Genomic DNA, 15,003 nt, shown 5'->3' with positions numbered 1-15,003 from the left:
ATTAAATAAACTTCAAACTTCAACTTCAAACAAGGCTTGAATATAACAAGTTTGCTAGTACTATAGGAATACATACATTTGTTCTGCCCTGTGCCATTGAAACTGGATCATTTAAATCATTGGGTCACTGTGATTTAGGATAATACTTAAATGTAAAATAATCTGCATATACAGGTTTCCCTGAATATATAGATTCTATTATAGAATATTCTTGCAAGGGAACATAATACACTCAATTTCAATTTTTTACTTTCTTATAATGTGATACCCAGATCAGCAACCAAATGCCATCACATTGAAAAATACTATGTTGTGCTTGGGTTTGGCTCAGTTGATGTGATATGTGTGACCTTGTTGTCAGGCTTCACCAGACCGTTAGTCAAACTTGAAGACTAGCAGAGAAAGATTCCAAAACATTGTTCTTGAATAAGCAAGTTTTATTACACAGTGAAAACACTGTAATTAGAGCACAAAACCAGCAGCTGCCAGCCATAAGCCTCATGTTGGCTCCCTCCTTCTCTCCCCCTCCCCTTCCCTCTCCCTCAAATATTTTTTCCCCATCTGTCTGTCCTAATGAACTGGGAGCTGGTCATTTGTAGGAGGACTAGTTGACATCTGTTCATGGTTATTTGATCAGATCAGTCTGGTCTCAGGCTCTTTGTGTCTGACCCTGGGCCTTCCAGCCTTCTCACTTGTAACTTGCCTTGGAACAGTGTTGCCAAGGCTTGTTTTTCTCACTTGGATGATGGTTGGCGGCATGGTGGGGCCATTAAATGTACAATGGATCTTTCTGACAGCTGCTTTGCCACACCCATAATTTTGTCTGGGCTTTTGGCCAGAACTGAAAATAACTTGGCCATATTCCTAAAGGTTACATAAACCAGCCTTCACAGAAAGTTAATAAGTGGGAAGTTTTCCCGCAGTTAAGACAATAAACCTTGTGTGGTAGCTTGTGTCTGCTGTTTAAATTTGATTTGGGATTCAATTCATTATTAGCAGATGGTTAAGAATCTTTATCCCTGTCATTAATTGCCCCAAAAGGACTATAGAAGCACAATGAAACCTAAAGAATTATGTATGTTCAGTTATCTGATGGAATCTTTTTTAATTAAATGCACAAATGTTGGGAAATCAATGTATGCCATCTTCAAATTGCTTCTTTGCAGCAATCACAGTTGTTCTAAAAGTTATCATTCAACTGATACTAATCATCCACTGAAAAGGATTAATTCTGAGAAAGGATGTATTAAGTATTCATATTCATAAGGTAAGTTTCAGAACTCAATATTTCCATTAAATCTTCCATTAAATAATATTTAATTAAAGCTCAGCTATTTTGAATGGATTAATTAGGATGACACATTTTTCATATGAAATAAAAAGCATGTGTGCTTTTTCAAAAGACATGCATATTATACAGTAATCATATTTTCTGTTGGTTCTATGACTTTGGATTTTATGGTGATCATAAAATCATAAAGTACAAATAGGGCTTTAGAAAACCCTGTTTTATATAATCAGCGACACTGACAGATTCTTGCTTTTCTCAGAATGAGAAAAGCAGTTTTACAACATCCTGATGTGAGGCAACTTTACCCCTTTGGGCATGTTGTGACACCTGTAGAAAAGAGGCAGGGCTTGTATCAATCTGTGTGCTCCTCCACACTCCACTACCCAATGCTACTGCATTATCTATGCTGAAATAAAGGGTAACGAGTTGCTGAAAACTCATTACAATTGCTAACATACATACTTATCCTGCTGTTCATTACAATTAGATTAAACAAAGGATTTTTCTTCACCCAAAACCTTTTTGAGAGGACTGCAGATCCCTCAAGTCATCCATTTTCAAAATGGTGGCACTAACAAGTGAAGATGGAACAAAATACTGAAAAAACATTGCATTTGTAAAAGAAGTGTTTATTTGAACATGGAACATGGTTCATTATTTCTATTCAATACATATTTTAATTTCTAATCCTTTCATACAATCTGGCTTTTTGCTCACATCTTTTTTGTCATTTTTATGGGGGGGAATGGACAGTCCAATTTGAAATATGAAGTAAAGAGCAAAACAGAAGTAAACTACAATGCCAAAATAAGTACTAGTGAGATAGAATACAAAAACAGAAAGTGTTTTAAGAAAGGAGGTTGGCAAGTCTCTAGTTATTCAACAGCGTAGACATTCAATTTAAAAATTGCTTTGTTTTTTTCCTTACGCCGCAGGACCATTTTAACTTTATCAATTAAGAGTGCCGGTTACAAAATGCAAATCTTTCCCCACCACTGAGCTGAAGTGCCACCCACCAGCCTTGTAGGCACAATCAGTGAGAGCATCAAGTTGCTGGAGTAATTGGTTCTTACCCTGTAATGATGAGAAAGCCCCACAGACTGTGCATGTCTTCCCATTAGACAATATCACAGTAAGGAGGAAAATTCTACTAGCATCTGGACAGCTAAGGATAACTTCAGGTTAACTTAGAAGCTGAGGATGAAATGCTGAGAACTTGACAAGTCAGGGCTGAAAAAAAGAGGCTGCCCAAGGATGTCTATGCTGTGATTTGGGAGGGAAATGGAATGACCCTATTTCAGGCTGAGTTTTTCACTTTTGGACTACCCTTTCCTGAGTAGAGGTGGGGTGGGGTTACATTTAAAATCCAATATTAAGTCCAGTATTGTGAATGTATTCACAATAAACTCTTCCAAAAGGGGCCCTTTGTAACAGCACCCAGCTGTTATGATTTCAGCACTATTGTTCATAGTATGATGTGATGGGTGAATCCAGCAATTGGGGCTCATTCAACATGTGATTTTTTTTAAAAGAAACATTTGTGTAATGCCTGAATTTCCTCGGAGTTTAATTATTTTATTTCAGAAAGCAATTGTGGAGGGATTCTATTTGTCCCCTAAACTGTCCGATGCCCTTTTCTTAATGATTTTGCTGAAATGGGGGTGGAATGCAATAAAAACATATGATTTTTTTTGTTGGTCCACAGTCTGTACTAATTCTGTGTTATTATAGTAAGAATGATACTAAATAAACAGACAAATTGTGTTTGCCTGCACATGTTTATTTTTCAGAAAACAATCTGGATCAGCTACATTTCTAGACTTTTGGCACTAAAGTTTCTGAACAGAAACAATTACACAGCCAGTTAGAAAATATTCTTACTTTGCCTGATAGAACTAAGTTCACCTCATGTTTTTGAATTTTGATGTGAGAAAAATCAACTTAGGAAAATATGTTGTAGAAACTGAAAGATATATTTTAGTCATCATGATTCAACAGACATATTTGTAACTGAAGTGTGTTGGAAGATCAAAAGTAAAATGTAAATACTAAAAATTAAAATTACTCATTGGAAATTTATAGTGTTTTTGATAAGATAAAATATGGAAAGAAGCCATCTAAGTCTTGTTTTCATTTAGTGTAGGGTTTAAAGTATTTTTAAGTAGATTATTCTTGTTTACTCTTTCTAAAGAGTATAAGGATTATAAATGAAGAAAGATTTGTGAAACTGAGAACATTCTGGAACACTCTGGAAACATGTAGAAGAAATCAAATTTGCAGTCAGGGTTATTACAATGAAATAAAAATAGAGGTGAAGGCCTAATCAAGTTGTCTGGATAAATTACTTATTTTAATGTCTCAGAGGAAGGATTTGAACCTACTGCTCTCAGTTAATCACTAACCAAGGCCTCTAAGTTTATGAAAAAACAAAAACTCTTGATGTTTTCAATCAGAGACTGGAAATGTTAATAAGTGTGTGTAGACATTTAGGTTATCAAGTACAGCAGTAGAAAATGGAAGTCACATAGGTTCACTGAAAAAGGCTTAACTGAATCCAAATGGCATATTCTGTACAGGTAGTCCTTGATTTATGACCACAACTGAGCCCAACATTTCTATTGCTAATTTTATTCCAATTTACAACCTTCCTTGCCACAACTGTTAAGTGAATCACTGCAGTTGTTAAGTTAGTGACATGGTAAGGAAATCTAGCTTCCCGATTGACTGCTTGTCAGAAGGTCGCAGTAGGTAATCCCATAATCTTGGGACGTTGCAACCATCATGAATACATGCCAGTTGCCAAGTATCTGAATTCTGATCATGAGACCAGGGGGATGCAGCAATGGTCATAAGTATGAAAAACAGTCCTAAATTACTTTTTCCAGTGCTATTGTAACTTTGAAATGTCACTAAATGAATTGTTGTAGGTGGAAGAGTATCTGTAATTAATAGGCAGAGATATATGAAAATTCTTAACCCCTGAAGTTGACAAGATTGTCTCAGAATTGGTTCAAAAACATATATTTGGGGAGGGGGGGAAATCATCCTCTGTGTGTGTTTGTGAGTATGTGTATTCTTATGTAGATACCTTCAAAAGACTTTTATTTATGCCAGAGATGTAACATCTATCACTACAGCTGCATTTAAATTTGTATTCTGGTCACCTATTGCTGTTTCTTTCTCAATATTCTACTTTTTACTTGCATGATAAGAGGCAGGGATGGTAAGGTTCTTTCTCTGTGCTACCATGTTATATAAGTCCAAGCCAACTTTGGTTGATCCTGGAAAGGACTCATACGTCTCCAAGACTGGTGTAAAGTGTTACATAAAAATAGAAATTCAGATATTAAGATCATTTTAAGTACATTTAAATTTCCCCTGACAGTCCACCAGTGCCCAGAGATTTTGCATTTTTAATAGCTCTCAGGATTTTATAAATTTTGGAAAGGGAGAAAGAAGATTCCATAAATTGTATGTTCTCCAGGGCTAATTCTGGTGACATTAATCTATTAAAAATATTGATTACTTTTTATTAGTGATGGGTTATTAAAGAACATAATTGCTAAAGAAATTCAAATTCTTATTTATATTTTTTTGTTTTAGTCAGTGTCTGTGCACTATTATCTTTAATTACACTAATACTATTTCTTCCCTTAGGTTTTTTTTCAATTTATTTGGAAGCATTGTAGAATGATCACCATCTTTAAAGCGCTCCATGGCACAGGACCTAGCTATCTGCGGGATCGCATCCTGCCGCATACATCCCTGCGACCAATTCGCTCTCACAGGGAGGGACTTCTCCTGGTGCCGTCCACCAAGCAATGCCAACGGGTGGCGCCTAGGAGTAGAGCCTTCTCTGTGATGGGCCCAACCCTCTGGAATGACCTCCCCTCCGACATAACTACCACCGACTTCCGCTCCTTCCGACAAAAACTAAAGACTCACCTGTTTCGATTAGCCGGCTTGGCCCACTCATAGTTTTATTTTACCTCCTGGCAGATATTTTTAATTGGGAATTTCTGGGGTAACAATTTTAAATTTAATTCTTTGGGGTATTTTTAGGGGTCGTTTTTTAAATAATGTATTTTAAATGCTTTACTTGAATGTACAGTTTTTATAACCTCCTCCATTTAAGCATTTAAGTATTTAAGTATTTAAATATTTAAGTATTTGTGTATTTATGTATGCTTTTTTATGTATTCCACTGACTGTACACTGCCCCGAGTCCCTTTTGGGAGAGGGGGCGGTCTAGAAATATGAATAAAGTAAAAGTAAAGTAAGTAAGGAAGCATTGTAGAATTATCATATTTGTAATATCTTTGCTTAACAATTTGAGAGGAAATTTATCTGCCTCTCAAATCACCTAACTCTCTCCTTTCATTTTCTTGCTCTTTATAAATGCTAGTTGATCCAGTTCTGTTGTGCTTGGCTAGTAGACTGTTAATGCTACTATTTCTGAATAACTTTTTAAAATCATGCTCAACTGCTTTATGCATTGTCTTCTTAATACTTAATACTTCATATCATCTTACTTTATTATTCATTTATATTGTATTATGGGGGGGGGAAATCAAAGAGTGAGATAATTGTTGCTTTGCTACTTTCATTGTATAACAATATAGGATTAAAATACCAATTACAGTAGTAATAAATTACGGGAAGTAAGTACCACTAATAAGCAAAGTGTTGACTTTTCTTCTGTTAGGCTTATTACATTTATTTATAGGATTGAATCTCAAACTAAAAATGAGGAACTTACTATATACTTAATTTTAGCAGCTAAAATAATAATTGCCAAATATTTGAAAACTCCAAATTAATCAGTTGAGATATTAATAAGTCCTCTTCAATTGTCTTAAAATAAATCACAGCACAATTAAAATAATAAGGTATCAGAGGAGGAACCACAATTTTATCAAATTGGGATGCATTGTATCGTTTACCTCAACACCCCCCAAAAAATTACTAGTAGTAATTTTTTAAATATGTAGTAAATATATATACGCATATAATATCTGTGTTTTTACTCAAGTATTTAGTGAATTTTTAAATATTTTCTGTAACTTTTTTCTGAATCTCTGTTATGTAGTTACTTTAACATGATTCAGTAATTATAGTTCAATTTAAAAAACCCTGATAAGTGTTAGATCCTCCTAGACCTAGGACAAGATTGGAGATCACAGGGAAATAAATCCCTAAGTTGTAGAATAGACCAGGAAGTCATATCTATCTCCTGCAAGTAGGCTATGGCAAACCACTTCCGTATTGTTGTGTAGAAAACTATGTGGGTATGTCCATGAAGTCACTAGGAGTCAAAGTCTACAGGAGGAAGGTTTTAGTGCTATGATGCTTGCAGTAGGAGTGGTTAAAACCTGTTTTCCAACGTACTCTCCCCTTTGATCTCCAGATAAGGGAATTTTCCGGCCAGGAGCACCTCAGTTTATTTATTATTTTAAATGCTTTTTGATGTGTCCTATATTGTTAACAACTGCAAATTAGCATACATGATATTTTTTATCATTTTTTTAATGGCAGCATGGTCCATAGATCCTTTATAACTGCAGTGATATACAATATCTCTTAGCTTTTTTTTGCTGGAAACACAAATAAACATGATAATAATACAAATTCTGCCTACGTTTACCATATATTCATCATGCTCTGAAATTCATAAATATTTTATAAGCCTAGTAGACAATGTCTTCTAATCAATAGCTACATACAGAACAGCTGCTCAAGTAGAAAACTACAAAAGCATTTCAGGGCCGAAAATATTAAAGAGCCCCCAAGTACCCTTTGTACTGAATCATGGTGCTGAATTTGAATGAGAGTGTCATAATTTTGCTACACGTTTCTAAGTATTACAGCTAAAGTCTTAGGGCACCCAGGATAGCATGGGGGATGTTTTTCACTTCATGATTTCATTCCCTTTCTTAAGCTTCACAGCTTTTAAGACTTTGTGGACTTCAGCTCCCAGAATTCTCCAGCTGGCATGTTGTCTGTGGAATTCTAGGAGGTTAAATCCACACATCTTAAAACTTTCCAAAGTTGAGAGACCTTTTCCTAAGGGAAAGCTGGCAAGCAGCCACTGATGTTGGGGATGGAAACAAGATGGAGCCAAAAAATAGATCAGGGCATTCAAATGAGTCTCTCAAGACACTTCCTCATGAGAAAGTTACTAATTTCTCAACAGCTCCATACTTCTGGGATTTTAGGATGTTAGCAGCATTTGAGATCTGGGCTGATTTATTTTTTGGCTCAGGTGTAGTATATATGAAACTTCAGTAAAACTCTTCCTTTCCTTTCTTGCTAAAGTATCCTGACATCACTGACAGCCTGTTTTCCCATTTGCACCCTCGTCTAATAGTTAAGACACCAGGCTAGAAATCAAGAAATAGTGAATTCAAGTCCCATCTTAGCCATGAAAGCCAGTTAGGTGACCTTAGGCCACTATCTCTCTCTCTCTCTCAGCCCAATTCACCTCACAGGATTGTTGCTGTGGATGGAAAGAGGAGAAAGAAGATGCGTTGGGTATGTTTGCTACCTCAAACTATTTTTAAAAACAATAAACATGAGATATAAGTAATAAAAAAAAATTAAAAAATGATTTCTGGGCACCAGGTTTTCAAATGGAAAGGTGACTTGATAGATTGTCACCTCTTGTCTCATAAGAACTTCTATAATGGAATTGGGGGAAGTGGATTATACAATATGTAGTTACAGAATCGCTTCATGCAAACCTACACGGGTTTGTCCCAGGTTTGTTGACTATGATTAAATGGGAGATATTGGGAAATACCGGTCTTTTGAAATCTAGAAAGGATAGTGGATGTGCACAGGAATCATTACCCAAGGAAAGCTAGGCTGTGTGCATAGGGATAACCTTACAGGAGAGGGTTATTAGCAGATTCCACTCTTCTAAGATGGTGTCTCTCAACCTCAGCAATTTTAAATGTCTATACTTTGAATGGTCTACAATCCCCATGATCCCCAGTCATCATAGTTTGGCCAACATGAAATCTATTTATTGCAGCCCTTTTGTAATACATAAACCATCTAATTATATTTCATATGCTTTTCTGCGGGACACGTTGGCTCAATAGCTAAGAAACTGAGCTTGTCGATCAAAAAGGTCAGCAGTTCGAATCCCTGGTGCCGCGTAACGGAGTAAGCTCCCGTTAGTTGTCCCAGCTTCTGCCAACCTAGCAGTTTGAAAGCATGTAAAAATGCAAGTAGAAAAATAGGAACCACCTTTGGTGGGAAGGTAACAGTGTTCTGTGCGCCTTCGGCATTTAGTCCTGCCGCCCACATGACCACAGAGATGTCTTCAGAATGAGCTGGCTCTTTGGCTTAGAAACAGAGATGAACACTGCCCCCTAGAGTCGGGAATGACTAGCATGTATATGCATGGGGAACCTTTACCTTTTATGCTTTTCTGAAAGGAAGAATAATGCCCAGGAATCTTGCTCCCTAAATCTGTCTTCTGAGAACCAAGAACTCATAATCTCTCCATTGCAAATGCAGTTAGGTGTACTTAAATTTCAGTGAAATAAGTACCGGTAGACTGTAAATTAATTGCAGCTAACCTAACTTCAATAGACTACAACTATATTCCCGTTTAAGCACAGCATAAATATACCTTGAATTTTTTTTCTGTGTCTTGCAGAAAAAATACATCTCTAACAGTTATTTCAAAAATCGGTTGCTACTTTAAAAATGAATAATGCTTTAATATGGTATATCTCAGCTCCCAAATGAATATATTTATTAATAATTTCTCCAATCCAGCAATCCAGTTACTACCTACTTATTTATGTATGTATTGATATAGCTGCTCCCCTTACAACCAACTCTGGGCAGGTTCTGATCAAAAGTTAAAAGCACATACAAAACCATTTTGAATTTATTAAACTAAACACATTAAAAACAACAAAAACCTGGCATCAAATCAAACTTCTGATGTTACTCAACTGTGACTTTTATACACAGGTCCAAACCAGAATGTCCTGTGATGCTTTTAGAAAACAATCAGCTTTGAACCCTAGTACACCTTTAGGAGAACAAAACTCAACATTGTGCAGCAGCTTTATATTGTTTAGCCTGAGCACCCAGAAGGCATAATGTAGACTGCCCATAATTAATGTTAAAGTTCCAGTTTTATGAAGGTAACCACAGGTAGCCCTAGACTTATAATCAATCATTTAATGACTCTCTGAAGTCACAACAGCATTGGAAAACGTGATTTATGACCACTTTTCAGACTTTTGACCATTGAAGCATCCTCATGTGCAAGTGGTCCAAATTTGGGCACTTGGCAACTGGCACGTATTGATGATATTTGCAGTGTCCTGAGGTCATGTGATCATCATTTGTAAGCTTGCTAGCTGGCTTCCACCACACAAAGTCCACGGGGGAAGTCAGATTCACTCAATGACCTAACGATTCACTTAACAACTGAAGTGATTCATTTAACTGTGGGAAAGAAAGATCACAAATTGGGACAAAAGTCACTTCGCAACTGTCTTTTGTTGTTGTTAGTTGCAAAATCGTATCGTGATCCCATGGACAATGTTCCTCCAAGCCTTCCTTTCCTCTACCATCCTCTGGAGTCCATTTAAGCTCACGAAGACTGCTTCGATGACTCCATCCAGCCAACTGTCTTACTTTGCCACAAAACTTTTGGGATCAATTATGGTCATAAGTCAAGGGCTATCTGTACTTTCCTTTTATCCTTTCCACCTTTTCTTTCTTGACAACCTAAGGTTCTGTAGAATCAAGAATCTGGTTGGTAACCAATGTTACGGCTTGGCCTTAAGGATCTAATGCCCCTGTAGGCTGGCACATTACCTGATGATATAATAAGTCTAAAATAGAATAAATTAGAGGAAGGAAGAGGGTTGGAAGATAAAGAATGCTGAGAAAGGAGTCGGTCTTCTAGCGGGATGTATTTATTTATTTATTGGCTTTCTATAGCCGCTCATCTACCCTTTACATGACTCCAAGCGCCCTGCAATAAAATAAGATAAAATATCGGTAGCGAGCTCGTTTTCCATCGCCGGCTGATCCTTCGCTACAGGATCTTCTAGTCTCAGCATTACAGTATTAAGAGAGATTCCGGAGTTCGGATCCTGCAATTTCAACCCGCAGAGGGAAGCAGAGAGGTTGGAAAGCTCCTGCCTTTTTATGTGTGTATGTGTGTGTGTGTTCGATATGCGCGTTTGTTGTTGTACAAGCTGCGCCCTCTTTAAAAAAAAAAACACCGCGGAAAGGTCAGGCGGCGGAGGGGCGAGGTCTCGGCCTCGCTTGCATCAGTCGGTTTCCTTCCCGGGGGAGGGGAGGGAGGGCTTCTTTTTTTGTGGATCGGCAGTGGCAAAGTGACTTGGCTCTTCAGGCGCCTGGATGACGCGAGTGCTTCGGAGCTGGGAGTGTCTGCGGTGACGTCTTCTGCAAAAGGCAGGTCACGTGACCCAGCTCCATTCATTTAAAAAAAAAAAGGGGGGGGGACAGAAAGCAAAAACTCAGCCATCCTATAAAAGCCACGCCGGTTCGAGCTGAGCGAGCAAACAGCCAGGAAACACTCAGAGCAGCAACGCTCTTCAGCAGCGAAACGCGCCAAACGACTTACCCACGCGCCATTCAAGACCAGCGAAGATCGGATAATAATAATAATAATAAAAGAAGCTTCACCTCCCAGCTCGGATCCAGTTTCCTTGGAGGGAAAAAAAAAACTACAGAAATTTATCCGGACGGGGAATAAACCACCCGAGACTGCTTGCTAAGAAATCGGAAGAGTGTAACAAAGAAAGAAAGAAAAAAGGCGCCGAGAAGGGAGAAGAAAGGACCAGGGGGTCTTTTTGCTCTTCCCCGCCGTTGCCCGCCCTGACTCGAGCGATGGTCAACATGCAAGTGTGCGCCCTGGATTGCGAGACGCTGCGCGACCTCCTCCAAGACCGCGATTTGCAATGCCTGGTGCTGGACTGCCGGTCCTTTTTCGCCTTCAACTCCTCGCACGTCCGAGGCTCTTGCAACGTCCGCCTCAGCACCATCGTGCGGCGGAGAGCCAAGGGCGCCGTGGGCTTGGAGCACATCCTGCCCAACGAGGAAGCCCGCGCCCGCCTGCACAAGCGCCTCTACCACGCCGTGGTGTTGCTGGATGAGCGCAGCGCTGATCTCGAAGCGCCCAAGCGGGACAGCACCCTCCAGCTGGCTCTCAACACCCTTTGCAGGGAAGCCCGGGGCACCCGCATCTGCTTCCTCAAGGGTGAGTTTTGGCTTCGGAGTCAGGTCGCCTTCTCTGGGTTCCCCTCCCGGATCCCCGTCCCCGTCCTCGGATTTACAGAGGGGGAAACGAACACGAATGGAGTTTGGAGTTAAAAGGAAAGCTATGGTTTTCAGAAATGAAAGGCTGATTAGCTGGGACTTAATTCCGGCTCTTTCTTGGGACCTCCGACCGTACATGTTCCCTGCCACCCCCTCCCCCTCCCCTCTTCTGAAGAGCCTGTGTTTCTCCAAATATATTAACCGCCCGGTTTTCTCTTTTTTCTTTTCTTCCAGGAGGATACGAGTCCTTCTCTTCCACCTTCCCTGAACTGTGCACCAAGCCCTCTGCCCCTAAAGGCCTCACTTTGCCGCTCAGTACCACCATTGCCCCTGGCAGTGCCGATTCCAACTGCAGCTCCTGTGGAACCCCTCTCTATGATCAGGTCAGTTGACATCCTTCCAAGGTGGCTGGGTGGCCAGAGAGGGGTGTGTGAGCCTGTTGGGAGGTGGTTAGTTACATGGATGGATGTAAACGTTTCGATTTTGAATTTGATAAGGGCACCATAGTTGTGAGAACCATCATTCTGGAATAGTGGCAATTTTTAACTGAAGCTTAACAGATCCTGTTCTTCTCTTTTTTCAGGGTGGTCCGGTGGAAATCCTACCTTTCCTGTATTTAGGCAGCGCCTATCATGCTTCCAGAAAAGACATGCTGGATACTTTGGGGATCACCGCCTTGATCAATGTCTCTGCAAACTGCCCTAACCATTTTGAAGAACACTATCAGTACAAAAGCATCCCTGTGGAGGACAGCCACAAAGCTGACATCAGTTGCTGGTTTAATGAAGCTATTGACTTCATAGGTAAATGCTTTTTCTTTCTGCAGCTGTCCCATTTGGATTCCAAATTTATAATATCCCGTGTGCCAGTTTTTTAAGACCCTTTTTTGATAGATGATAGATAGATGATAGATAGATAGATAGATAGATAGATGATAGATAGATAGATAGATAGATAGATAGATGATAGATAGATAGATAGATAGATGATAGATAGATAGATAGATGATAGATAGATAGATAGATAGATAGATAGATAGATGATAGATAGATAGATAGATAGATAGATAGATAGATAGATAGATAGATAGATAGGGAGGGTGGGTTAATAAGACAGCAACATTTAAATATATATCTGCTGTTGTGCTGATGCTTTTCTTTTCTTTGGACAATAGTTATGTACATGCAAAGAACGTCTGGAGCTTTATGCATGACGTCACTGAATTCAGTGATGAGGGTGTTGTAAAGAGTAGCTAGTAATCTGATCCCTTCTCACGCTTACAGCATTTTCGAGGTAGCCTTTTCAGCAAAAATTAAGTGGCCAATTAGAATAAATTACCTGCATGTTCAGACAGTGCATCGTCCAACCTATCATTGCTGTCTTCCTTTGTGCCTCAATCTCCCTTCCCAGATGAATATTAAGATGCTAGGAAAGATTCTCCCTTCGGGCCAAAGCATCTTCGAAAAAGATGTGCTCAGTTTTATGTTTTCTTCATTGTTTCAGATTCCATCAAAAATGATGGCGGACGAGTGTTTGTCCACTGCCAAGCTGGAATCTCCCGCTCTGCAACCATTTGCCTTGCTTATCTTATGAGGACCAACCGAGTCAAACTTGATGAAGCCTTTGAGTTTGTGAAACAGAGAAGAAGCATCATCTCCCCTAACTTTAGCTTCATGGGCCAGCTATTGCAGTTTGAATCCCAGGTCCTTGCTCCAAATTGCTCAGCAGAGGCTGGAAGCCCAGCTATGTCTGCACTGGACAGAGGAACATCCACTACAACTGTCTTCAATTTCCCCGTTTCCATCCCTGTTCATCCTTCTTCCAATGCACTAAACTATCTTCAGAGCCCCATCACCACATCTCCAAGCTGTTGAAAGGCAGGTGCCAATAACTATACAAAGATTTGACATTTTGCTGTTACCTGAAAAGTGCAATAATTTTAGGAGGCGATCTATTAGTTTATATAGGTCTCCTCTTGTTACATCTACAAAGCAATACAGACTCACCAGCAGATCAACATTTCAGACTCCAGAAAGCGAGGTTCTTTCTGATAGATGATCTTGACAGAGAGGCATTTTGGACCAATGTTCGGATGCCCACAAAGGAGACAAAGCTCAAAGGACTTTGCTTTCTACTCCTGAAAAATTCCCATTACTGTCTTTTTCCCCTTGCTGTTCCAGTAGCAAATCCAACAAAATACGCTTTCTCTGGATATGCTGTCTCCTTGTACAAGAAGGTCTTTGTATTTATTTATTTTTATGGTGTAATTGCAATGAGTGTTTGGTCTTCAAGTCTGAATTTTCATTTTCTTGTCTTTTTTTTTTCAAAAAAGAAAGAAGCAAAATACCTCAGGTGGTTTTTTTTTGATACTGTAATCCTACAAAAATAACTTAAAACTGTTTCCAAAGCACTGACATGGAAAGCACAAGGAGTGTTGTGAGGGGTTTTTTGGTTGCTAGCGGATGTATGCTTGCTGAATTTATTTATGATATGAAATAATATATTTCTTCTTATAAAAGAAGACAGGTTTTGTAATAATTATGCCTTTTATACGAACCAAATAAATTATGACATTTCTATTAAAAAAATACTTTAAACGTTTCCCCTCCCCTTTCTTTCTTAGTAATGGCAAGATCAGAAAGCAGACATTTCTAGTTTATTAGCTGATGGACTCTTGTCTAGTAGCCCTTCCGACAATCGTGACCGAACCCTGGAAATCTCTGTTGCCCCTAAAAACACCGTCCTGCATTCCTGCTCAAAAAAGATGAGAAATGGGATCTTATATTCAGCAAAGGGGGGGAAAAACACACACACACACACATAATTAGTTTTTCTAAGGTAGTGGATGATTAGTGTTGTCAGATCTGATTGTGTGGATCATCCAGATAAGAAGGAGGAAAAGGGATCCAGTACCATGATTGAGATGACCTACATTGTTAGCATGGCCAACATTAATCATATGAAAATATCTATGACTATTTGATGAAAAACATTCCATTCCTTCGACCACAGCTCCTATCATATTTCAGATGTCTAAGTAAGGATGGGAGGTAAGAGTTCAGCAGTACGTGTATATCCCTGCTTAATGGTTATCATTTCTAATGAACTCTTTTGCTTACTACCAGAGACAAATCATTAGGAACGTTCCAAAATTCAGCGCACAATTTCCATGTTGAATCCTTTTAAAGACCGGGCCATATGATAATAATTTCCTTTCACTCCCCTCTTCTTCAGAAGTTACAGTTCTCTGAAAAAGAAGAAAAAGGGGGTAAAGGTGGTCCGAATATTGGGCCATGGAAATAGATGTGGGTAAAACAATTCATTAAATGTAATTTTCATAAACCATGCAATGTGCAAATCAAGCTATAAGTTGATTAACTTATTTTTGGTTT

The 15,003-nt window shown here is 38.9% G+C and overlaps 1 protein-coding gene across 1 annotated transcript; it reads left to right on the top strand.

Moving 5' to 3' along the window:
- The first annotated feature begins 10,841 nt into the window (after nt 1-10,841).
- On the top strand, nt 10,842-14,212 carry DUSP1 (dual specificity phosphatase 1). Its single transcript, XM_081968962.1, has 4 exons — nt 10,842-11,552; nt 11,846-11,994; nt 12,195-12,414; nt 13,115-14,212. Exons 1-4 carry the CDS (start codon nt 11,183-11,185, stop codon nt 13,483-13,485), a joined length of 1,110 nt encoding a protein of 369 aa, XP_081825088.1. The 5' UTR covers nt 10,842-11,182; the 3' UTR covers nt 13,486-14,212.
- Nucleotides 14,213-15,003: the final 791 nt, after the last annotated feature.

This window comes from Natrix helvetica, assembly GCF_964273705.1.
Source record: "Natrix helvetica genome assembly, chromosome: 1".
In the NCBI taxonomy this organism is placed as follows: Eukaryota; Metazoa; Chordata; class Lepidosauria; order Squamata; family Natricidae; genus Natrix; species Natrix helvetica.
Note: the sequence above shows the minus strand (reverse complement) of the source record. Positions and strands in the feature narration are given on the sequence as shown.